This window comes from Abramis brama, assembly GCF_963993115.1.
Source record: "Abramis brama genome assembly, chromosome: 9".
Classification (NCBI taxonomy): domain Eukaryota; kingdom Metazoa; phylum Chordata; class Actinopteri; order Cypriniformes; family Leuciscidae; genus Abramis; species Abramis brama.
Window position 1 is genome coordinate 9,103,446 of NC_139971.1, and position 26,857 is coordinate 9,130,302.

Below are 26,857 nucleotides of genomic sequence, written 5' to 3' on the forward strand. Positions count from 1 at the left end.
TCGCCTCATGGCCCGATTCTTTTGGCCGGGTATTCACGGTGATGTACGTAGATGGTGCGCGTCGTGCCATGAATGCCAACTTGTAAATGCTGCGGCCACCCCAAAAGCTCCTTTGAGTCCGATTCCATTAATGCAGGTCCCATTTGAACGGATTGCGATGGACCTCATCGGGCCATTAGAGCGATCGGCACGAGGACATCGTTTTGCATTAGTCATCGTAGACTATGCAACACGATATCCGGAAGCAGTGGCGCTCCGCAACATATCAGCAAAGAGTGTTGCGGATGCCCTCTTCCGTTTAATCTCCCGCGTGGAGATCCCCAAAGAGATCCTCACGGACCAGGGCACAGCGTTCATGTCACGCACACTGCGCGAACTGTATGAATTATTGGCCATTAAATCGATCCGAACCAGCGTCTATCACCCACAAACAGATGGTCTGGTGGAGAGATTTAATCACACGTTAAAATCCATGATTCGGAAGTTCGTTCACGAAGACGCCAAAAATTGGGATAAGTGGCTGGAACCCCTGTTGTTTGCGGTACGTGAGGTCCCACAAGCCTCCACGGGGTTTTCCCCCTTTGAGCTCCTTTACGGCCGCCAGCCCCGTAGGGACGGACCGTCAACCAGCACAAACGAAATTCAGTATGTCCTGGACCTGCAAGCAAAACTCCACACTTTGGGGCGGCTCTCTATGGAAAATTTGCTCCAGGCCCAGGACAAACAAGTTCGACTGTACAATAGGGGAACCAAGCTGAGACAATTTGCACCGGGAGATAAAGTGCTCGTGTTACTCCCAACGTCTAGCTGTAAATTATTGGGGAAGTGGCAAGGGCCCTTTGAGGTCACACGACGCATTAATGATCTCAACTATGAGGTTCGTCGTTCAGACAGAGACGGAGCATGTCAGATTTACCATCTAAACCTCCTTAAAAAGTGGAACGAGGTACAGTCAGCGATGCTTGCAACGGTGATTGGCGAGAAGGAGGATCTCGGGCCAGAGGCGAATGTTAAACGCCAATCCCTCGCTCTGGCCCCTAGTGATGACCACCTCTCTCCGTCGCAGCTCGCTGACGTAGCCATGTTGCAAATGGAATTCTCTGACGTGTTCTCGCCTCTGCCTATGTTGAGACTGAGCCGGGCGTGGTAGTTCGCAGCCGGCCTTATAGACTACCTGAGCACAAAAAAAAAGTTGTTCAGGAAGAATTGGAATCGATGCTCAAATTGGGGGTAATCGAGGAGTCCCACAGTGACTGGGCTAGCCCGATAGTCTTGGTCCCCAAGATCGACGGCTCAATCCGGTTCTGTGTGGACTACAGAAAAGTCAATGCCGTGTCAAAGTTTGACGCGTATCCAATGCCTCGGGTAGATGAGTTGCTTGATCGGCTAGGCACTGCTCGTTTTTATTCGACATTGGATTTAACTAAGGGATATTGGCAGATCCCCCTGTCACCATTATCCAAAGAGAAGACTGCCTTTACTACGCCGTTTGGATTACACCAATTTGTGACCCTTCCTTTCGGCTTGTTCGGGGCTCCTGCAACCTTCCAGCGCCTTATGGACCGGATCCTCCGGCCTCACACTGCATATGCCGCTGCTTACCTGGACGATATCGTCATTTACAGTAATGACTGGCAGCGGCATATGGAGCATGTGCGGGCGGTCCTGAGGTCGCTGAGGCAAGCGGGGCTCACGGCCAACCCGAAGAAGTGCGCGACTGGGCGAGTAGAGGTTAGGTATCTGGGCTTCCACTTGGGCCACGGGCAGGTGCCCGAGGCCCAAGACCAAAAAGGAGTCGGGCGGTGGGGGTATGTGGCAGAGGGGGCGTGGTTTAGCGCGGTCTGCAACCGGAGGAACTGTCGGGAGATCAGCGTGATGCGAGTTGGGGAATGAGGGAATGATTAACACCTGTTTGTAATTCCAGTAATTGGCGTGGAGAGAGCGGATAAAAGTCGCAGGCTTCTCAGAGAGAGAGAGAGAAGTCTGGGTCTCCACGTGGCATGCACACACGCTGTTCCTGCTGACGCAAAAAGCCGTTTAAACTGTCTGTTTTGTTTTATTTTGCCTCCTGCCGAGGCGATCGCGCTCTGTGCGCCTGTTGGTTTATTTTTAGAAATTATTTAAATAAAAGAGACCCAGACCTGCCGACCCTGTCCATCTCCTTCATTTAATGTCTGAACCATCTACATATATATTTTATATAAAATATAAATAATTATATTTTTAAATTTGTACATTTTAATAAACTCAAACTTGTATAACTTTTTTTCTGTTTCACTTTCATAATTTATTTCACTTCAACAATAATCTGGCAAATGTCTTCTTTAAAACAAGACCAACTATTCCAAAGCATTCTTGAATTACAACCATTTAAGTTTGGATAGTGATTTACCTGATCACCTGTTATCGTTGACGTTAGCTCACTTTAACGTTAAAGAGGCTATATGCAACTTTTTCCCCAAAATAAACGTAACAATAGCCTTTTTATTTGACCATTTATGACTCAAACATCTCCTGATGAGCATACTGACACCTTGTCAGCTCACAGTGGGTGCACCTATAAGCCTGTATCCTATTTTTCCTATTTTCTGTCGGGTCGGATTTTTCGCGCGCTGTCTGCGGATGTGACGCCAAGCGCGTTCATGTTAAACGTTTCAGATCACTCTGCCACCACCGCTAGTCAGCAAACAAACTTAGTTTCTCAAACAATATATGTATTTGACTGTTCTTACCTCTGTAAACATAATGTTGACTTCTTTGCAGCGGATGACTTGTGAAGTGGGCACGTACGAGAGCGAGCAGAAAGGAAGAGCAGTTCCGTTTTTTGGCCACAGGTGTCAGTCGCGAGTTTAAATTTCAGAAAATCGCAAACCTTTTCTACTTTACCTCTCTGGATCTTTGGGGAATCTATGAGATGCTAGTTGATTGGTTGTACACTGGTAGTTGTTGCAGTTGATGGCAGAACACTTCTTTGTTTCCAATTATTTCCAGACATAATGTTAATGCTGTATACGGTAGTTGTGCTAACGGTAAAGCCGTTGGTTCAGTCCAAAATGGCGACAGCAGCGCCATCTAGCGATTGTTGTCAAAACTGCAACGGAGTTTCGCCTCTTGGTACTTCTATACTCTTTGGTTGGGTGAAGCGGTCATAGCCATGTTTTATCATGAATAAAACACAGCTATTGACCAATCAGAATCAAGGACTGGATATATATAATTTTATAAAGAAATTATAGGCCTTCTTTCTGCCTTATTTCTAATATATATTTTTTATATAGAGAAATAGAAATTAGTGGTTATTGTTCAGCAGTGCAATTGATTTAATTTTTTCATTGTAGTTATTGTAGTTCATTGTAGGACAACATTCGTTTTCTAATTATGTGTCTTCCATCAGCTTGTTAATTTAAATTTAAATGTATGGAGTGATTTGATGTACTCCCTGTCACCAGTTTTAGGGTAGTGTTTAAGGGAATGAATAATAAAATGAATGATCGCCAACTTTTTTTAAATAGCTGTGGTATGAATATAAAAATACATTATCATAAATTTTGTCAAGTTTTATGGTTTGATGAGTACAGATTTCAATTGTGGATGAATAAATATCAAATATAAAATCTGCTTTGTATTCTAGGGCCAAAACACATTTTCACGATACTTTCAACAAAGTGTCATCCTACTTCGTTGTCAAGCATCGCACAAAGCAACAGTTGCATGAACAAGGACATATATTGAATGGATTTGAAGTAGAGTAGAAATGTATGAATTTGAAAGGAGAATGTATGAGTGTGAGAGTAGAAATATGTGAAAGGAGAATGTATGTGTGTGAGAATAGAAATGTATGAATTTGAAAGGAGAATGTATGAGTGTGAGAATAGAAATATCTGAAAGGAGAATGTATGTGTGTGAGAGTAGAAATGTATGTATGTGAAAGGAGAATGTATGAGTGTGAGATTAGAAATATGTGAAAGGAGAATGTATGAGTGTGAGATTAGAAATATGTGAAAGGAGAATGTATGTGTGTGAGAGTAGAAATATGTGTGAGTGTGAGAGTAGAAATATGTGAAAGGAGAATGTATGAGTGTGAGAGTAGAAATGTATGTATGTGAAAGGAGAATGTATGTGTGTGTGAGAGTAGAAATGTATGTATGTGAAAGGAGAATGTATGTGTGTGAGAGTAGAAATGTATGTACGTGAAAGGAGAATGTATGTGTGTGAGAGTAGAAATGGATGTGAAAGGAGAATGCATGAGTGTGAGAGTAGAAATATGTGAAAGGAGAATGTGAGTGTGAGAGTAGAAATATGTGAAAGGAGAATGTATGTGTGTGAGAGTAGAATAATGGATTTTGGCTTGTACAGCCCCTCATAACAAACAAAAGAAATGCTGTCATTGTTTATTTTTGGTACATTTTCCCCTAAATACTTAACAATATAAAAAAAAAAAAATTTTTTCTTGGAATGTTTTATATGATATTATTTTTTTATTAGTTGAAAAAAAAATAAAAAAAAATGTACAAGTTCAGGCTCTATATTACTAGGCTGTATGTGGCCCTCAAAGTGCAAAGAATGTATTAGCCTATAATGTTGTCAAGGTCATGAAATGTTTCCTATTTTCATACAAATAATTGCTATAAATTTATACTATAATACACATACACCTTAAGAAGACATTTATTCCGTAATATTTCATTGATTTATACATCACTGTTGTCTTTTAAACACTTTAGTCTTGGACTACATTCACTATGTCCATGTATAAATATTATTATTAATATTAATATCATTAATAATATTTGTGCTTGAATTAAATGCCACATGTATTCAAATGGAGACGGAAGAGCACATAGTTTTGAAATTTTAAATATGCAATGATCAGTCATCTAAAATAATCACGACAGGCCTAATATTATATAAAACACTGTTTCATTTGACATGAATTTTAATGTTGTAAATACCTTTCCTATTAAATACACATTCATTTATGTGCATATATGAATATGATATATGTGGATTCATTCATATATGTGGATATATGATATCCACAGGGACAGATCTTTTCTCAGCTGATCAGAGACAGACTGCCAAGGGAAGCTGAACCCACCAACAGAGAGACAGATGCACATCAAAAGAAAAGGACAGGCAGGAAGAGAGAACGTGTACCGAGACAGTAAATGGACATACTGTATATGAAGGTCAATAGAGGTTCATAGAGCATTAACAGGAAGGAACATAAAAGGATAAGGTTTACGCTCGGGACCTGTGCTTCTTGTTCAGTGAAATATACCAGATGTTCAAAGTTGGGAACGAGGAAGAAGACACACATAAAAAAACATTTCTTGTCAAATAATAATCTTTCGGTATGACTGTATTGCTTTTAATTAACTCTTCACTGAGCCCTGCCTCCCTTGGAGCAGGACTATCTGTTTGGCTCAACAATGGCAGATGGGGGAATTTTCAGGAAACCTGTTAGAAAATAGTTATTTTGGTAATTCCATTTGGCGAATCATTACGGCTTTAAATGACAGTTGAATGATTAAAAACTTTAGAGACTACATGCATATCAAAAAGAGAAGCCTCATTTGAAGTCACCATGAATTCACAATTGACAATAATAAAAAAAAAAAAAGAAAGAAAATATCACAGTGTTTATCTCTGCACATCATTATTTTATTTTTAATTCATGTGCCTTCCTAATCTTTAATCAAAATAACATCATCTCTTCTCTGATGATGTGTTTACCAGCATGAGGGTGGGACAACCTGTCAATCACATGACATCACAGCAACAGCAAACTGCAACCATCCAACGGTTCAATCAATTCCAGATGGACAAAAACAAGTCCCGGCCAACATTTTTTTATTTACTTTACTTTTCTTTATTCAAATACTAGATAATAATGATGAATATTGTCTGAACCTCTCACTGAGAGAAAGAAAATGTTATCAATATGTTTTGGGGAAAGATTCCTGTTAGAGCCAGAGCAACTTCAGCCTTAAAGAAGTATCCTGTGTATCTGTGCTAGCATTTTTTTTTGTTACAGATCAGTATTGGTGAGGTGAACAACTGGCACCCTGGGGAGATGGAATGGCTTGTTTTTCTCGACAAGCTGGCGCCTAGAAACTCAGTTCTTTGACACAGGAGGGGCACTTCTTACCTAACTCTGGGTACGGTTGTCAGCCGTATCATCCATTAAGATATGCTTCTGCCTATCAGTCCATGTGTGGACATTTTCTAAGTTTATCTATTTCTTAGCCAATCAGAATCATTCAACCTGAAGTAATGACATATATTCATGACATATATTCATATTTTGGGAGAGTATAATTGGTGTGAAAATGTGAATGTATGCAGAGAGGCCTATGAACTCCTTCCTGAGTGTTGAAGCTGACTTCTGTTGCTTCAAACTGCAAATTATTCTTCAGTAAAACTTTCTTCAATCGACTGCACTTCTGACTCCTGGTCTTCATTAATAATATCTGGTCCTTGGGTCTTTAACTGTAAATTCTCCTACAATGTATACTGTTTGATAGCATTATGTGGTGGAAATTACATTTATTACAATTTAGCATTAAATGTCTTGCTATGGCTGCACTTTATGTATACTAAATAATTAATATTTTAAAGCATAACTTGACAAATTTACTGCTTGATTTAAAATGAGACACAATCAATATATTAATCTCACAAGGGATATTTTACTTTTAGTTGTCTTCACACATCAGATGTATCATATTTCTCAAGCAAAGCTTTTCCCAGACACTGTTGTCTCCTAAACTTTATAAAGGGTTACATCATTGCCGTGGGGAGAAGTGGAAATTATGCCACAGATTTTCCAGTTTTTCCCATCTCAACAATTAATTTTGAATTAGTACTTGAATCAAACTCTAGCAAATTGAATCAAATGCCCTTTAAGGTTACCATCACTTTGCTCTGGCAATCGAGCTACAAGAACATAGATGGACAGTACTTTTTTGTACCATTGTTGAGTTGGGCTGAGAAAGCGGACATTTAATTTCTGCTATAATATCAACTACAATATGTTAAAGATGTTGGTTGGCCACCAACAAAGCAAACTGCTTCAGATGGTCGCAGAAAACTTATAAACAACCACTAACGCCTAAATAAACTGCATATCCTTGTGGAAATGTCATGGCTTTGTTCTATGACTGCCTGAAATACTGAATAATACATGCAATGTTTCCCAAGAGCTTTGTAATTATCACAACATTAGGCTTATTTTATTTAAAAGCCTGGGTTCAAATTTCCTTAGGGTAGAGTCATATTTTTCATTTAGAGTTACTAATGAATCATTTGTTTTTGATTATGTGATTATACGGCTCCAAAACAAAGTTCAGCATATGGAAAACAAAGTTTAAGTAGTGATTATCTAATATATCACATTTTATCAGCAACTATAAAAGAATATTTTATAGTGAGTTGTATTCAATTAAAGGTGAAATCATTGTTTATTGGTGCCATGAAATTATAAAGCCAGATTCGTAACTCAACGTAGCACATGTAAACAAAGCTCAGAAACACAATAAATGTTGTAGCTGTGGCACATTAGCTTTTTTAGACCTCACACCATCTATGTTCTCGTCAAAAATAATGTCTCTACTATTATCTTATTACTTGGCTAATATTACCTTTTTGAACATTGTGCCTGAAAATAATATTCCCTGGTTGGAATTCAATGAGCAAAAAATTGAGCCCTTGAAATCTACCTTTTCAAATCTGTGTATGTATAGTTATTTGTTGGTAAAAATGAATACACACAGATTATGATGTGTTTCTGATAATATTGTATTCTACATAACTACTACATGGTTCTATATGATAATATGGTTCCTTCTCTACAGATAGACAGAAATGAAGTGCTCTGAGAATGTTGTCAGGGAAGACACAGACAGTTATGTCATCTTAAATCTGACCAGACAGCAAAAGCCCAATCCCTTTTCACACAAGACATTATTCAATCATGAATTTGCATAAAACTAAGGCTCCTGCGTCACGTGAACAGTATAGGGCTGGGATGATACACCTATCTCCCGATTTGATACTATCACGATATGATATGTATTGCGATTTTTTTAAGAATTGCGATTCGATATTGCAATATATTGCAATTTTTTAACACTAGACCATCGGGAAAAGTTAAATCATACACTTATACAGAGTCATATTTACAAAAACAAATCATCAGATCTTTCTGACTTTTATTTCAGAAGCATCATACAATACTACAATCTCTTGAATAAATGATTCAATAACAAATACTTTTTTTAACAGTCGCTTGTCACAAAACAATGTAATCGATAAATGCGTTATTTTAAGCACCAAGTTTCTATCAAAAGCTGATTTTGATCGCTATCGTAGACATCAGTGTTCATATTTGAACTTTAAACTTTTATCCAAGTACTTCTATGATAATTTTAACAATTGCATCACAGAAATATTGATACTATAAGGTTGAAAAGACTGGTTGTGAAGCTGTTTCATGACAACTCACAGCTTTGAATGCTGCGATATGATTTTGTCAAAGTTTAATAGACAGACGAATTGAAAGATTGTGTGGGTGTTTGAATGGAGATCACAGTCTTTTAAAGATTAATCGTGCAGCTCTATCGTCTTATCTCTCTCTCAGCATATGAGCAGTGCGAGGGCTTTTCAGTGCTTTCAGTCTCACATCTCTTCCACACGTCCACTTGGGATATTACGTCACTCAACACTCATAGATAACGACACATTTCATCCTCTGTTGGAACGAAAATGGCTAACTTCTGTCAAGCAAGGACAAAAATAAAGCAATTGAATTTGAATTAATATCGATTCTGGAATCAAAAAAATAGTGCGAATTCCAACATGACTCTTTAGTTTTAGCAGTGAAAAAGTGCGTGGTTGGTAAGATGTAATAGCTAAACATTTAATATTTGACAAATGTTTTTTGATAGAAATATTCAACAACCGACCTCTATATCCAGTAATGCAAACTACTCAACTTTTTAAAATGAAATATTGCCATTTTTAAATAGAAAATATGCTAGCATTTACATGATTCTTGTAATGCACAACTGAATGTGTTGCTTGTTTTTTTAAAACAAATATATATCATATATATCAAAGTGGGTCACGGCTTGATGACCATGGGAAAATGTGGGTCCCATGGCCAAACCAGTTGAGAACCACTGATGTAGAATGTATGCTGGAGCTGAGTATAGACGGACTGACACCAGTCCCATAAACACTGGGCAGGAAATCAGCTCATGCTGTGTGTACACTATAGTGACCCAGCAAATATTAGAGGAAGTGGTTCTGCCAATTAAAAAAGTACAAGAGGCACAGACATAAATAAAGGGTGCCCAATTCCCCTGGAACACCAATCTGGAGCAAAAACTGTGGCTTGGACATGTATCTGTTCCAGTTCACCGTCATTTAAAAGTTCTGTTAAGAATTACAATAGCAGAATAAATAACCTAAAGAAAACCAATACAAAGATACAATGTTCTGGGCTGTACCATGGCCATTAAAATGTGTGTGGTCTGCTGGCTTTGAACACTTTGCCTGAACATAATTTACGTACTAAAGAAAGTTGTTTTCCGTTAATGAACGCAAAAGTATTTTGGTCAAGTATAAAATGGACCGTTACATAGCAAAACATACATCTGTGAATCATTAAATGAACCCATTGTCTTCTGGTTATGCTCTATCAACAGCACCTCTGAAATGTTGCTGATTACCACAGAAATATACTTGTGTCCATCATTTTGTAAAAACAAACAAAAACACGCACAATTATGCACTTACTGTACAATGGAAGTCTATGGACCATGAATGATGCATAAATAAATTCATTCTGCTGGTAAAGGGAACATTTAAACAACTTTACTGCACAAACAATACACATGTTTGGATAATTTAAGTAAGAGAATGAATTTCACTTTAACAAAAAATAAAGCTGAAAAAAAATCTGCCAATTTCTGAATGAAACCCTCCAAAAAATGTATTTTCTTTTTATACTAATTGTCACTGTTCCATTGTGTTTTGACTTTGTTTTGTCTATAATTTCTATTTTTACAGCCTCCCCACCTGAGTTAGTTCATTAATATGTCTCCATAGTTACTACTCATTTGATTATTCATCTAGTTCAGCTGTGGTCTAATTAGTTCTCCTTGTTTGTCAGTGGCTGCGTTCCAGTCCACTTTTAGACATACACTTGCGAACTTCCCAAAGCACTTCCCCTCGGGGGAATCCCTGCCGCCATTCTGAAGTGCGTTCTACTTTGTGAAGTGGACGAGGGAAGTTTATATGGACAGACCCTCGACCCCTCGATTTTGACCGAGGGAGCGAGTCTACTTCACATGTACACTTCAGGCACCTATATTTCCCACAATGCAGTACGATTGTGACGTCACCACAGATCTCGTCTAATCACCACCACAACAAACATTTAGTTAATTTAATTTAAAAAAAAATATTTAAAACAACCCAAACACACCTATATACATTTGGATGCTGCATTAAACAAATTCTTAAAGGGAAAATATTTTTTTAAATAATAAATCAACTCCATAGTTGAAAACTCCAACTCATAGTGATCAAGGGCTTAGGACGTTAGGCTCTACGCGATCGCTTCCGTGTTTTGTCTCAGCCCGCCCATTTACATCCGGTGCTGCGTCGGAAGGTGTTTTTGCATTCGGTGGAGATAATGGCAAATTATACTCGCTGTTTACAAGAACTTCCAGCGGTTAACGTGAATGATGTTAACAATATTGTGAGGCAGTTAGCTGTCACACCTAAGAGTAAGAAAGCGAATCGGTTTCTAAAATCATTGTCTCTGTTTCTGAGAAAATGAATTTTATGAAAGTTTTGCCGCTAGTAGACTTCGCTATAGAACGCACTATGCGGAAGTAAAGACGCTGGTTGAGATTCTACCAGAAATTTGTCAGCACCATTCGTGCATAGAGCGTATTCAGCCCATTGCAGTTTCCGCCAGTAGTGGGCACTCGTGTAACGTAAGCAATGACGTATATCCGAGTGAACGAGACGGATGGAAGTTAGCGAGTGAAGGGCATGACAATTTTGGACTGAAACGCAGCCAGTGCCTCAAGTTCCCTTGATTCAGTGCTCCTTTGTTGGTTCATGTTAACGCATGATTGACACATTTGAAGCACGTCCCAGCCGGGTTCATCACTTATTGGGGTCCCCTGGAAACATTTCCGTTATGGTCTGTGCTATTTGCAGCACGTTTCTGTATTTGGTTGTTTTGTGAATATTTGGAGCACACATGTGTTGTGAAACTGATGAAGATGTTTTCTTAATTTGCGGGTGTTTTTCAATTTGCATGTGTTTTCTTCAGTTGCAGCGCGTTGAGCTCTCTCGGCCACCGTAGTAATTACAAATAGTCTTTATTTAAATTTATAAAATGGTTAGTTCCAATCCTTGATTCTGATTGGTCAATAGCTGTGCTTTATTCACGACAAAACATGGCTATGACCGCTTCACCCAACTGTTCTATGTATCACTACACAACACCCCTAGCAACCACTCTTAGTAACTTAAACACGTTTGATCTCATTTATATTGTTCATTGAAGCTATATTGTGAGAGATCGAGTAAGCGAGTGTACCTGCATTTACAGTAGATATAGCATTTTCCTTCAGGTCAGTCATATTCATAATAAAAAGAAAAAATCAGTTTGAATGTCCGCTGGGATATCTTGTCCTTTTAACAGTTAAGGGTGTTTTCCGTACCAATAGTCATCTGTCAGTTGCGTCTTCCTTCTCCGTGTTCACAAGTTTGATTCCTTTCAATGTAAAAGTCTTCTCTACTGACTGACTCACTCATAAGGCGAAATAATGTATGTAACTTTTGTTGCCGTTTACGGTCAGAGACTATTTTTTCCAGCGGAAGGGATAGGAGGCTTTTAGTGATTTTACTTCATGAAAGTTGCATAGATACATGTTTTTCGGCTTTAATAGTTGTATTGTTTGGTAACCGTTTTATAAAAGCAATAAGGTACTCGAGACAAGTGCTGTATCGTGAATAAGTAACGGCTGAAGTGGTTGCAGGCACTCCGCGTCGTGACTAACAAAGCCCTTCAGCCGTTACTTATTCACGATACAGCACAGCCTCTCGTACCTTATTGCTTACGCATTGACACAAATTTCAGTAGAAAGTATCAGTATTCAGTATTTTCATAAGTACTGTTTTTAAAAGTATGCTTAAGTGTACAAAGATGTGTACTCTCTATAACTAAAATTTTCAGTGCATTTATAACCAAAATAATTTAATCTGGTACAGCATGTCAAATATACTGTTGATAGAGTTTAACTTTTGACTTATGAACACTAACACTCTAGTTAAAGAGATTTACCTGCACTATACTACTATCCATTAATCTGTCAAGGTAGATATCAATGACAACGAATATGCTTCAGTGTAATATTTAAGGATCAATGAATCATTGAAAAATTCTAAATGCCAGTAATTCCACTCATACTCTATACCACATTTACTACACGTGCAATTGTCACTGTATAGTGATTTACTTTTCTACTTAATGTTACATCACTAATTCACCCAGTAATTGGACTTAACCTGACACCACCAACAATTACTGGAAGAAATCAACAATCCCAATAAGGAAATTTGCTTAATTAAGCTTAAAAATGTAAAGATTCAGAAAGGTTTGTGTGGGGGTTAGGTTTAGGAGTAGGGTTATGATGTGATATGTGAAAATATCTTTAGCTCAGTGTAAAGACAATAAAACTCAAATTCCCACCACAAACCAGATCTGTATGTTTGATGAAAATGTCTGACTTTCTCATTATTTTGCATACTTAAGTTTATGGGTTTTGAAGTTTCATTTATTATAAACATTTGACCCTATCGTGAAGAATGTGGTCAAGTGATATGGAACTTTATAAAAGTTTATAAATTCATCCTCACTGAAACGTCGGAAAAAGTTCAATTCACCTTTCTGCGCATGCGTAAAACCTCATAAAAGCTCACTGAGATGATGCAGTCAGAACATATATAATAAAGTTCTCATGCTATTCTTCTGGCAGAATAATTTCTTTAGCAAAATATCTCACCATTCACTGATGAGTCCAGGTCGCACACACTCACCATTACATGTTTGGTCTAAAACACAACTACTCTCATGTTTTGCCGCAGGACAGCAATTACGAGTACATTTTCAAAGCGTTTTCAAAAAGCTCAGTTTTCGCAGGACAAAAAATCCAAAACGGAGAGAAAAAGATATTAGTGTGGCAAAGCCTTAATGTGGTCATTCAGTCACAAGAAATGTATCAACATTTTAAACATTCAACCAGAATCAAGCATTCAGAAGCACTGTGGTAAAAAACTGATATCTTGTGTTTTTAAATGTTTGTGCTTCACACATTTTCACGTTGGAAGCGTTAGATTAGAATGTTTCCATAACCACCGTGAAGAAAAAGGACAATAAAAGATGGTACATATTTTGTGAAGCATAACTAAAAGGACCATTGCAGGATGACGAGGTAGCAAGCTGAGCAGGATCATAAAACAGGAAGACAAAACCCAAGCTGATGATGGATACATGGGATATCTACCAGCTGTTTGCGGTTTTCCTCCAGGCATAGTCCAAGAACTCCCAAGAAGGATCCAAACGCCAACTGCAATCAGCAGACAGACATAAATGTAAAAACAGAAACAAATGATGCAAATGATGCAAGAACATAAGCATGACCATACGAGCACTGGGAATCATTATCATGGTTTCAATTCATTTCAAGCTAATGATTTATGTCATTCATTCTATGGGTTTATCAAGCTTATATGACAAGAAAATATGAGGGAAAGTCTGAAATACATAAATATTTCAGCATTCATGAGATTACATCCTATTGTGGAACATATAATCTTTCCTCAACATCTTGCTAATAACTAACTGGAAGATCCAATCACTTTGCATGCAAAACTTCATGACCGTGAGCTTATGAGAGCTGACATACTTCAGCTATACTCATAACCCAGGTCTCCAGTAGGGTATCTGCTGGAGTTTCACAGACCATCCAAGTTCACAGATGGAAAAGAGATGTTTTGGCAACACAGTATGCGGTTTACTTCTCACTGTCAGACTGACCTTATGATCTTCTTTTTCCTGCTGTGAACCCATTGATAATATTTGACATTGTATCAACAAGAAGCCCCTTGTTTATAATGTCTGAACAGCCTTGAGCTCACAGATGAAGTCACTAATGCAATTTATTAATGAGGCAAATGCAAATTCGGGTATTATTAGGGTCTACACTTCAAGGATTAGTTCACAAAAATGGGGAGAAATTCTGTTCTTATTTTCACGTTTTCCTAAATCCATTCGCCACAAAAGGAGACATTCTGAATAATTTATAGTTAGATAAAAAGGATGCAAAAGTAGTATATATATGTGTATCAATTCATGGACAATCTCTGTGGGAACCTATCCAACAGGTATTGTTAGTGAATTGAGGGGTACATGGAAAAAATACTGTACAAAAGGCCCAAAAAACAAACAAAAAGCATTTCATATTTATTATTATTATTATTATATTTATTATTTAGTTGATAATGTATTAAATGTGACAGTTGGCAACCCTAGCTATAGTCCTATAGGTGTCATAATAGGACTACAGATGTTGGATGGTGCTTGACCATTGACTGCCCTGTATGCTAGGAACCTGTTTTCAACCTGATTCTGATTGAAATGATAAAGTCTTAATTATTATGGTTCTTGATGAAATGAACAATAACAGGGTTTTTGGTAAATTCAGCTTTATATGATGGGCCTGAGTGTCATTTGCATAAGAATGATAGTAGAAAGAGATGATGATCTGAGTACTGAACCCTGTGTAATGTTCCGGGTTACTTGACTGTAACCCTGTTCCCTGAAAAAGCGGAACGAGATGCTGCACTGCTTAGCGCATTGGGAACGTCTTTAATCGTGACCAGTTGTGAATATTGTGTGTAACACGTCAATAGAATTGACCTGGATGTATTAATAGTCTCAGTCCGTGACGTCATCAGCGTGCACCCGCGACACAAGGCTATAAATAGATGAGCCACAGGTGGATCGACAGGATATTTTGTCTGAAGAGCAGTCCTGGGACATCTTCAGCACGGCAATGACGCGCAGCATCTCGTTCCGCTTTTTCAGGGAACAGGGTTACAGTCAAGTAACCCGGAACGTTCCCTTTCAAAAGCTAAAATCGATGCTGCGCTGCTTAGCGCATTGGGAACGAGAATCAGGGCTGGACTGGGACAAAAAATCGGCCCGGGCATTTTGGCCCAGACCGGCCCACTATGATCATAAACACCACCCATCTTTGCACGCCCTTAATTATATGCATACCAACTCCTATTCATTAAAACCACTAATGCCATGTAATGAGTGAGTATAGGAACGAGTGAGAGTTAACAGATGAAATAAGTAAAAATTTGACATTTATTAATACAGTTGAACTATACTTCACAGTGGTGAATCCTAAAACAAGCTATAATCTGCATTAGCATAGCAATACAAGTTTTTCTTACAGGATTTTTGTTAAAACTGTGGTGGGTGGACCTTGGTCCTTCTAGGGGGGTTCAGGGACATGCCCCCCCGTGAGAAATTTTTGTGCATTTTAATGTTAAATTCATCAATCTGGTGCACTTTGAGAGTTCAAAATTAAAAGCTCCAACCCATATTCAGTGTGCAAATTAAACAAAGAAAAATTCAAACCACTTTTAGTTACAGTGTCTATTTATATTACACCTACTACATAATAATAGTTATAATATTAATCCAATGACAGTAATTGCCATATTTTGTAAAACAAATGCACTAAAAAATAAAGGAAACTTTCATAATTAGTTTTGTACCAATTTCTATACTTGAAAGAGATAAGCACATGATCTTTTATTTTGACGCAAACTGCATCAAGCTTTTATTTTGGTGGAAAACATGGTTTACAAACGCCTCTCATTAGATTTCTAGTGAATTGCGGTAATCGTCAACTATGCAGATGTGGAAATAATCTGTAACTGGGTTATGGGTTCCTACACTCATGACATTGCCTAATTGTTTTGAAAGTAGTTCTGCTTACCGCAGCTCTACACTCTCTCATCTCTCTCCTGATCCTCATCACTATCATCATCATCACAGGAGCTGATGAAGGGCAGAAAACATATATTTTGACACATAAAGCGTCTGCTTTAAGGGCCTGGTTCTATTTTTTCACGCTATTTCTCTGCACATTCCTTGCGTTTCTTCTCCATCTCGCTGACTATTTTGACAGATACACACTGACACTGCTGCACGCTCGCTCACTCGTTTAAAGTTGTGATTGGGCCAGCCCAGTGTCAATCAAGAAAAGAACCAATGGGCCGCTGATCTACGTGTTTCATGGGCTGGTCTGTCAGAAAAAAAAAAAACTAACACTGACTTTTTTGGACCAATGCATTACACCGGCACAAACCCAGCGCCGCCAATTAAGCAAAACAAAACCAAACGAATGGGCCCCGATGTACAAATTTTATGGGCCGTTAAAAAAAATAAAAAATAAATTATGTATATGAGTATGAGATGTATCGGCCCGAAAAGCACGTCGGCCCACCGGGAAAATGCCCGGTATGCCCAATGGCCAGTCCAGCCATGACGAGAATACTCACGGACCCTTAACGATTGTATAGGTGTGCTCACAAGAAAGCAAGAAGGCCTCAGGCGTTAGCTTGTGATGTCGACTCAATGACGTGAGAGCCCAGACTGGAATGAACATCCAAATCTAAGCAGGATGGCAAGATCGACTGAGCCTGCATGTCCCCAAATCTTTTTTAAGAAGATATAGCCATAAGAAAAAACATTTTTAGGGTCAGAAGTTTGTCAGACGCTGATTCTAGAGGTTCAAAGGGGGTCTCAACCAGACCCTCGAGGACTATAGACCAATTTAGAGCTGACGTCACAGTTACATAACAGCGTTAGCTGGTGGCAAAACAAAGGAAAAACTGGAGGCGGCCAATACAAACCAGCACTGATTCGGCTACATAATTAGTAAGTAAGTAAGTAAAGTTTATTTGTATAGCACCTTTCACAGACAAGGAAGGATCACAAAGTGCTGCACAGTAATAAAAATAAACAAAATAAAATAACAACTGTACAAGTACAAACCTAGTACAACTCCACAACTGTACTACCATCAGATTTCATAAAAATTCAATAACAAACAAATCAAATTGTTAGTTAAAAGCTTGTCCAAAAAGTCTTTAAGTGTTTTTTAAAAGATTTCACAGAACTCATAGTTCTCAGAGTGAGTTCCAGAGCTTTGGAGCCACAACACAAAAAGCACAAAAAGTCACCTCTTGTCTTAAGGCGTGTTCTGGGAACAGTTAAAAGATCTTGGCCTGAAGACCTCAGAGACCAACATGGAGTATGCATATGTAATAGATCCTGGACGTAAGAGGGTGCTTGACCATGCAAGGCTCTGAAAGTAATGACCAACATTTTAAAATGTACTCTAAAACCAACAGGAAGCCCATGAAGGGCCTTCAGCCCAGGAGTAATGTGTGACCTCCTGCTGGTCCTAGTCAAAATCCTAGCAGCTGCATTTTGTACAACTTGCAGTCGATCTATAGAAGATTTATTCAAACATGTGAACAGCACATTGCAATAGTCCAACCGTGTAGAAATAAAGGCATGAACAAGCATCTCCATCTCTTTTTTAGAAACCATAGATCTAATCTTAGATTCCTGATCTAATCTCTGTTCCTGAGATGGAAAAAACAGGTGCGAACCACAGACTTAACACAACTGTTAAAACACATCGATCTGTCAAAAATGACACCCAGATCTCTTATGTCACTGCGGTCAGAGGATGATAGACCCCCAAGGGCCTGCCTTATCTTAGGGGTAATGTTGTCTGGGGCAAAAATCATCACCTCTGTTTTATCCGTATTAAGTTGCAGAAAGTTCTAAGCCATCCATTTATTAAAGGAGACTAAACAGTTCAGCAGAAGGGACAGTTTGTCTAGTCTATCTGGACTAAATAAAATAAATAACTGGATGTCATATGCATAACAATGATAAGATACTGTTTTAAAACTACTTATAAACTTTCCAAGGGGACGCATGTACAGACTGAACAGCAGGGGGCCAAGCACAGAACCTTGCGGCACACCACAGGACAAAGGAACAGAATCTGACATGAAAGAGTGGACACTGAAAAACTCCTGTCAGAAAGATAGGAGGTAAACCAATCCAGAGCAGATCCAGAAATGCCCACTACATAGCTCAATCTGTCAATCAGAGTGCAGTGATCAACAGTATCAAACACTGCACTGAGATCTAACAAAACCAGCACAGAAAACTCTCCTGCATCAGCAGCCATCAAGATGTCATTTGAAACCCTAAGGAGGGCAGTTTCAGTTGAATGGTTTTTACGAAAGCCAGACTGGAATTTATCACAAATATTATGAGCCTCCAACACATAATTTAACTGCATTGCCACAACCTTTTCTAGGATTTTAGAAATAAAAAGCCAATCTAGAAACAGGCCTATAGTTGTTAAAAGATACTGCATCGAGATTACTCTTTTTCAAAAGAGGCTGAACAACAGCATGTTTAAAACACCTAGGGACCTGGCCCAGACTAAGAGAAAGATTTATAATTGAAACCAAACACGGGCCAATATATGTAATGGATTTCATGAACAAAGATATAGGCAAACATCGACAGAGCTTTGGGAAGGCTTCATTGTACCCACTAACCTAATGACGTCCTCCAGGGAAATGGGGCAAAAGCAGTCCAGTATTGAGGGTCTTTGTTGAGTAACTATAAGGTGGTTAAATTATTATTATTGTTATTAAATGTCATCTTGTTGTGTTGTTGGGTGCAAGAATCGACGGAGTACAGGCTCCAATTTGAAATTTTATCGCATAATGTTTTCTAAATGATTGTGATTATTTGTGAATCATCTATGATTGTATACATTGTTTTGATTGATTATGACTAGACTTTTTGAAGAACCTGGTAAGAAAGGGTAATCAAATACATAGTTAAAAAATGAATATGCTGTATCTGGAATTTTTATTTCTAGAAAATATTCACATCATTTAAATTGCACCGTAATGTCACTCTTTACATTGTCGTCTTCTGTCTGGCCTTGGCGCTGGCTAGGCAGAACTGCGGATCGTAGGCTACCACACAAGTCTTGTACGTGACCATTTAGTACAGTTATAGGCATCTAAAGATTTATACGGCCTCAGTTTCTCTTTACGCTCAGTTTCTCTATCAGGTATGTGTAGAAATCAGGCCACTCAACCGGAGGTAGCATTAACGTTAATACTGTCAGATCGTCCATCCATTGACTTAGCGTGTATGGGTCAGCCAGTCTGGGATGTCCGTTAAAATTAACTTTTGCAAATAACAATCGCGGTCCTGGACAGTAAGTGACCTTGCACATTAAGATAAAATCGGATTTTCTCCAGTCATTATTAAAAAACAAGCTAACAAAACTTGCAAACTAACGTTAGTGAAGCAGCCAGAGGGATCGTTCTGCCACCAACTAAGCTCCGCCCATAAAAAACGTCACCATGTTTATCAGCTGAAAAGGGGTCTATAGCTAAGTCCCATGAAGGGATCTTGGTTCTTACGGGAGGCCTCAGTCGTCTGGCCCCACAAATGAAACGAGAGAGCAGAGGATGTCTCCCGAGTGGCACCCCGTCAACCAAGGCGTGGCAAGCCAAAAGAGCGGCCACATAAACCTTGAGGGTGGCGGGGCATGTGCCTTTTAATAATTTCTCCTGCAGGAAGTCCAGAACTGAAGCAATCTGGCAGTTGACCGGATCAGCATTGTGTACAACACACCACTTTTCAAAGACACCCCATTTGCTGGCTTAACTCTTTATAGTGGAGGAGGTCCTAGCACTTAGAATGGTCTCAATAACGTCCAGCGAAAGCCCAGTGTCTCTCAATTGGTACCCATCAGGGGCCAAACATGAAGGTTCCACAGGTCGGGCCTGGGATGGAATATCACGCCCTCCGCCTGAGACAGAAGGTCCCTCCTCTCCGGAATTAACCATGGCGAGCCGTAAAGGAGAGACTTTATCTCCGAGAACCATAGTCTGTTCGGCCAACGTGGCGCTATCAGTAAGAGGCAAGACCCTTGCTGGCGAACTCTGGCTAGACCTCCCGGGTGCAGAGAAACTGGAGGAAACGAATACAGGTGCATTTTGGGCCATGTGTGTGCCATCGCATCCAGACCCAGGGGGGCTGGGTGACTCAGAGAGAAATAGAGGGGAGTCTAATGGGAGTCTAATTGCGCTGTCTAATGGGAGGCTAAGAGGTCCACCTCCGCTTCATAAAATCTGGTCCAAATCTGTTATATCACTACTTCTGGGAGTTTCCATTCCCCCATCGGTAGTTTCTGTTTGGACAGTAAATCCGCCCTCACATTCAGATGTCCTGGAATGTACACTGCCCTGAGTGACAGGAACTTGTCCTGGGCCCAGAGAAAAATCTGCCTCTTCAGATTGCGTGAGCGCAGACCTCCCTGGTGATTTATGTAAGAGACTGCCGCTGTGTTGTCCACCCGCACTAGGACATGACAACCTCTCAACTGAGGGAGAAAATATTTCAGGGCCAGAAATACAGCCATCAACTCAAGGCAGTTGATGTGCCAATTGAGCTGATGACCCTCCCATTCCCCTTGAGCTGGACCACCACTTAAGACCGCTCCCCAGCCCATCAGGGAGGCATCTGTCGTTAACAGTTTGCGACGACAAAGCGCCCCTAGAGAGGGACCCAAGGCAAGGAACCGGGATCTGAGCCACAGGGATAGTGTACGGAGCCTGCAGCGCATCACTTTTATTTGCCTTTGAGGATTAGCCCTTGGATGAAATCCCCTGGCTTTTAGCCACAACTGAAACGGTCTCATGTGCAACAGCCCCAGAGGAATCACTGTGGATGCCATGAAACCTAACATTTCTTGGTACTGACGAACAGTGCGATCTTGGCCTAGACTGACTTTGCTCATTGTCTGCCGGATGGTCTCGATTCGAGCGGGAGACAGTTGTGCCCGCATCGAGATCGAATCCCAAACGATCCTGAGATAAATCGTTCTCTGTGCAGGAGAACACTTTACTTGGCGTTGAGTCTCAACCCTAGAGAAACAAGATGAGCTAACACGATGTCTCTGTGTTGAAGCGCCACCTCTTGCGATTGTGCTAGTATTAGCCAATCGTCAATATAATTCAAAATTCAAATGCCCTGGAGTCGTAATGGAGCCAGTGCTGCATCCATGCATTTTGTGTATGTGCGGGGTGACAAGGCTAGACCGAATGGAAGAACCAGAAATTTGTATGCTTCGCCCCCGAAAGCGAACCTCAGGAACTTCCTGTGTTGTGCCAATATTTCTATGTGAAAATATGCATCCTTCAGATCGATCGTGACAAACCAATCGTGGTGCTGAATTTGCGACACAACCTTCTTTAAAGTTAACATCTTGAACTTGAGCGCTTTGACTTTATGGTTTAAGCCTCGAAGATCTAAGATTGGACGCACCCCCCCCATCCTTCTTTGGAACCAGGATGTATCTGCTGTAATACCCTGACTCTCTCTCTGGAAGAGGAACATGTTCTATGGCCTCTTTGATCAGAAGAGTTTGTAGCTCCTGTGACAGTACGTGCATCAGCTGCGGTCTCACGGAAGTGGAGACCATGCCGTTGAAACACAGAGGACGACGAATAAATTGGATTCTTTATCGTATTTGTACTGTGCTTAATACCCACGCAAAAATGCCTGGCAGAAGTTTCCACGCTGCCAGACTCTCTGAGAGTGGTATCAATTTTAATACTTCCTTTTGAGGGGATGTTAGATGTTCCGTGTCCTGGATGACAGCAGGAATGTTAACATCTAACATTTCGCTGGAAACCGCTGCCCCCCGAAGCACCAGAAGCGGCGGAGATAGAGAGGTTTTGTAGGGGTAACGAGGAGGGGTGGTAAGATGTTTTACGTGCCCCATCCCGCGGGGGGCTACCCCCACCAGACTGGGTGCCAGACCATTAGGACTTCCTCTTTTTATTGATGATAGTCCTGAGGTCTGGCCTGGGAAGTTGCTGAGTGCGGCGAGCCTGTCCTCAATCTTTACGAGGGGGAGCGCAGTTCGCCACACTCTGCTTCTTAACCTCCCTGTTTACTTTTGAAGGACCGGGGAGAGGTTGAGTGGCCGATGGCCCCTCCCCTTGAGTGCGGCGAAGAAAAGGAACTGTACAAAAGCTTCTTCATGCTTTTTAACCTACCTGAACCTGGAGACGACTGTGTTAACAAAATCGCCAAACAGGCCAGAGGGTGAAACTGGTGAATCCAGGAGAAAGACGCGGTCTTTATCCTTAATGCCAGTTAAATTAAGCCACAGGTGCCTCTCCGTGCTAAGCAGCGCTGACATAGAACGGCCGATGGCATGGGCCATTTGCTTAGTAGCACAGAGAGACAGATCTGTGGCTCTGCGCAGTTCAGAGAATGCTTCCTCATTTATTGTACTGCCTGCACTCAAGTCCTTTAACAAGTCAGCCTGGTACGCCTGTAACACTGCCATAGTGTGCAGCGCAGCACCAGCCTGACCTGCAGCTTAATAAGCTTTTCCCACTAGGGCTGAAGTTGTTCTACATGGCTTCGAGGGGAGGGTAGGTATCTTTAATGGAGATGCCGACCCAGGAGGTGCGATGTGTGAGAGATAGCCCGCGAGTGTCTCTTCAACCTGCGGCATCTCTGTATACCCCCGCAACTTTGCACCCACGATAGTCGAAAAAGTCGACGTCGAGGGCACAAAGACACCAGAAGTATATGGTTTACTCCATGACTTTGATAGTCCGTCATGGAGGTCCTCGAAGAAGGGGAGAGACTGATGTTTTGGTCTCTCCCCCCTGCCACCGGACAGAAACCTATTCTCTAGCTTAGATTGTTTGGGGGTCTCTTGTTCGCGTGGCCAGTCAAGCTGTAACCTGGCCGCCGTGCAAGTCACTACCTCGAGCAATTCTTCGACAGACCTACTTTAGTGGGAAGAACGCTCAGAGGTAGGCTGCTCATAGTCTGTTGAACCAAGAGATATATCATCGTCGCGAGGGAATGTGTGGAGCTGGTGACTAAGCAAGCGATAGGGACGGACCCGTCTCTTGCTCGTCAGCCAGATCCATGCGGGAGCCCCACAATGGCAATGTGGGTGCGGTCTGGAAGTAGCTAAGGCGAGCTTGCAGTATTTTAACGGTGAACAACTCACAATGCTCGTACTCGTCCTGCTCCAGAGCAAGAGCCACGTGCTCCTCCCCCAAACAAGAAAAACAGTAATCGTGTGTATCCAGCTCAGACATGGGACGGGACCATGGAGGAACACAATGCTTACTCTGTAGTTGACAAATATTTTTGCTTTTTAAACTCTTTTAAAGACTTTAGAGAAAAATGAGAAAACGAGAAAATAAGAATTTCCTGCACACTGCCAGTTGAAAACTGACTCCTAACACAGATCTGTAGTCAGATATAAAGAGGTAAGAGAGAGAGTTCTTAGACGCACACATGCACAGAATGGTCTGAAGACAAAAGACCTGTCGATGCACCTGTGTCTCATCTATTTATAGCCTTGTGTCGCGGGTGCGCGCCGATGAAGTCACAGAACGAGATTATTAATACCTCCGGGTCAATTCTATTGACGTGTTACACACAATGTTCACAGCTGGTCACGATTAAAGACATTCCCAATGCGCTAAGCAGCTTAGCATCGATTGTAGCTTTTGAAAGGGAACTCCGGTGGATTGATTGGTGTGGAGAATGAAGTGGATCTTTTCCATGATAAGAAAGAAGACGGTTTTCAATGTTCGTTGTTTGGAAATTTTTTCCCATGCAGATTTCGCAATGGGTTCAAGTTAGTTACATGGATTCACTACCCTGACCAGCAGAAAGCTGCTTGGTTTGAAAGTGACTTCTGTGTGAGCAGTGTATCAAACATTGCTACAGTATTGACAAAAGACAACGGACCTTTTTTTAACCACAAAATTTTACAGAAATTTCACTAACGTGATAACACATCAAAGCTGCTGAGTGACAAAATGATCATTTTCATAATCATGAAATGGGAAATTAAAAGGTTCCTATTTGTCAACAAACTCAATTCTGCAAATTAGGAGAATTATTGTTTGGGCCTATAATCACATCAAGAAAATTACACAAACCTATATTTGCTAAAAAACAACAACAACAACAACAACAAAAAACAATTAAATGCTATTTGTTTGATTTATAGCATTTACTGGAAAACATAATTTTCTTGGAAATTACCATAATTATATCATCTTTCAGCACAGGCTAAATCATAAATCAATGTGCATTTAAGGATTTTGAAAGGGCTGGTGAGATCCAAAATGATTTTATCCAAAACTTAATTTATAAATTCTATTTCAGATAAAACTGGGATACTCCTGCGTCATAGTAGTGTGCGATTTTCTAATGAAAATTTGTCTTGGAAGGTTTTTGGTTGGTCTCTGTATATTTTGGCGACTTCTATTAGTTAAATAGAGTCAGAGCAGTGGATTTGGCTTAGGTTGCTGGGGGAATGACTGCTCCAACCAAAATTTGCTATTGTTTTTCTTGACAGACAACCCGTTTCAAATGTCTACTTTCTTATCAGCTTATGGTTTGACTGAATGAGACATATAAGTACATTTTCATATGGCTGGAATTTGGAATGGAATCTTCATTGAGACCAGAATAATCTCTAGTTCCCCAGGGTATGTACAAAAAAATTCAAGGATGTCAATTGGTCTCATGGTTAGTCAGAATAGAACAAATTCAAACCAAAAAAACAAACATTGTTCTATAAACATTTAAATATAATTTCTTTTTATTGCATTTACACCCAATATGATTCAAAATGTGACTGATACTTACGATAATCCCAGACATGTATCCTGTGATGCTGACACTCTCAGTGCGTGTGCTGATGTAGATACCCATCACAACAATGAGCAAAGACAGACTTAACATGCCTGAAACCAGCCACTGAGCCTTTCTCCTCCTCATCCTCACTGCATCTACCAAAGAGATAGAGAGTTAAATGAAAAATAATTTAGAAGTTAGCTCATCTTACCAATGATTGCAAATCAACAACATAAACTTAAAATTGCTAAAATACAAGTTTTCTCTCTTGACTGACAAACTCAGTTGAAATAATAAATCATTCTCTGCCCCATGCACAGGGGACATTCTTGGATATTTTATTGTTGGCTTCATATATTTACGTATTGCCAACTGCCAACTATATTTGGTAGCTAAATGATCTCTCAGAACTACCACTAGTAAAACTGTTTTGAAAATATTAAACGATTCAAAGGATTTCAGTGGGAATTATGAGATGACACGCATGTTGAATAGCAAGCTTTTCAATTTCAACCTTTGAGCATTTGGTGATATCATCCTAAATGTCAATGTAGTTTATAATATGTCATAACATGTCAGTATAGTGTATAGTATGTCAAAATTATAGCAAATGTTTTATATAATTGAAGCACTACAAAAATGTTTCTTCAAATTAGGTCTCACTTTCTAATTTCTTACACCCTTGTTAGATGCTTGTGTATAATCATATCGACTAAGATTATTTCAGACAAATGAAAACATTTCCAGAAAGACAAAGACCCTTGAGACAATTATTAATGACAGGTAGCCTACATTTGATTGTCTACTGATTTTTAAAGGACAGCCAATCGTGAAAATAATTCGTTCCACTTTACCTGAGGTCTCACTTACTTTGCCTGAGCTGAAGCCAATCAAATATAAAGATTATCAAATGCAAGACTGCATGATAATCTATTAAACTTTACAATAAATGATAAAATACTGCGGGGAAATGTTTATTTGCGTATAAAAAAATGAGTTGTACCATTCTTTCATATAATAATATTTTAGCCTAAATAAAAAAAAAAGCTCTCTAATTTCTTTTTCTTACGCAGAATTTATTATATTTTTGAAATCTCATTCAAACCCCTCACACTTACCCACAGCAGTATGTGGACGAGCGGCGTCGCGAAGGGTCGTTCCCTGTGAGTTTGTCATCTTTATTCGTTAATGTTTATAATCCACTCGATCTCACTCACTGGTAGCCTGTAAATCCGGACTGTGCGCGCCACCGCGACTGCTCGAGCTTTTATACACGTGCCCGCGGCACTCCGAGGAATTCAAGGTCGTAAAATTAGATATTATTACTAGCATTTGGGGCAAGACCTTCTATTTGACTTTATGGTTTCTTTGAAACTTCCACAGACATGCTGAATATATAGATTAATTGCGGGATAGTTGTCACACCTTTTACTACAGAGAATATTTCTCAAGGAAGATTTTTGATTTTTGGCACAACTAACATAGTACAGCTCAGGAAAAACATTTAAAATAGTTTATTTAACATAGGATATTTTTTTGTGACAATGGAATCTGCCATTATTAATCAGGCTTTTCTGGCATGTTTAACAGTAAAATAATTATAAAACTAACACAATTCACGAGACAGCAAAAAAATAAAAAAATGTCTCATACCATTGTGTTGGCCAATAGAAAAGTTTTTTTAAGCCATATTTTTTATTTAATTACAAAACAAGTAATTTGCCCCAGTTCATATGTGACAACTTGCCCCAACTTGCCATGACTGAATGCCAGTGTGGTTAATATGAAACAAGTTACGAGCAAAAGATGTTAAAGGAAAAAGTGTTACAACCATCCTCGCTCGCTGTCCTCAGTTCTGATTCAAGCAGAGGTCACTGGCCTGTGTGAGATCTGAGACGCTGTTTTTGTCTTATGTCAGTGAACCCACACTGATCAATCCTG

At 39.7% G+C, this 26,857-nt stretch overlaps 1 protein-coding gene across 1 annotated transcript in view; it reads right to left on the minus strand.

The window, feature by feature from the left end:
- Positions 1-26,157, minus strand: part of LOC311089775 (transmembrane protein 255B) — a 44,431-nt gene extending 18,274 nt beyond the window's left edge. The window contains exons 1-3 of the mRNA XM_084124742.1: positions 26,035-26,157; positions 24,929-25,071; positions 13,593-13,655 (exon numbers count right to left, since the gene is read on the minus strand). Of these exons, the coding sequence (XP_083980868.1) occupies positions 13,593-13,655; positions 24,929-25,071; positions 26,035-26,092 (264 nt within the window). The 5' untranslated portion in view covers positions 26,093-26,157. The remainder of the gene's footprint in view (positions 1-13,592; positions 13,656-24,928; positions 25,072-26,034) is intronic.
- Between the last annotated feature and the right edge of the window lie 700 nt (positions 26,158-26,857).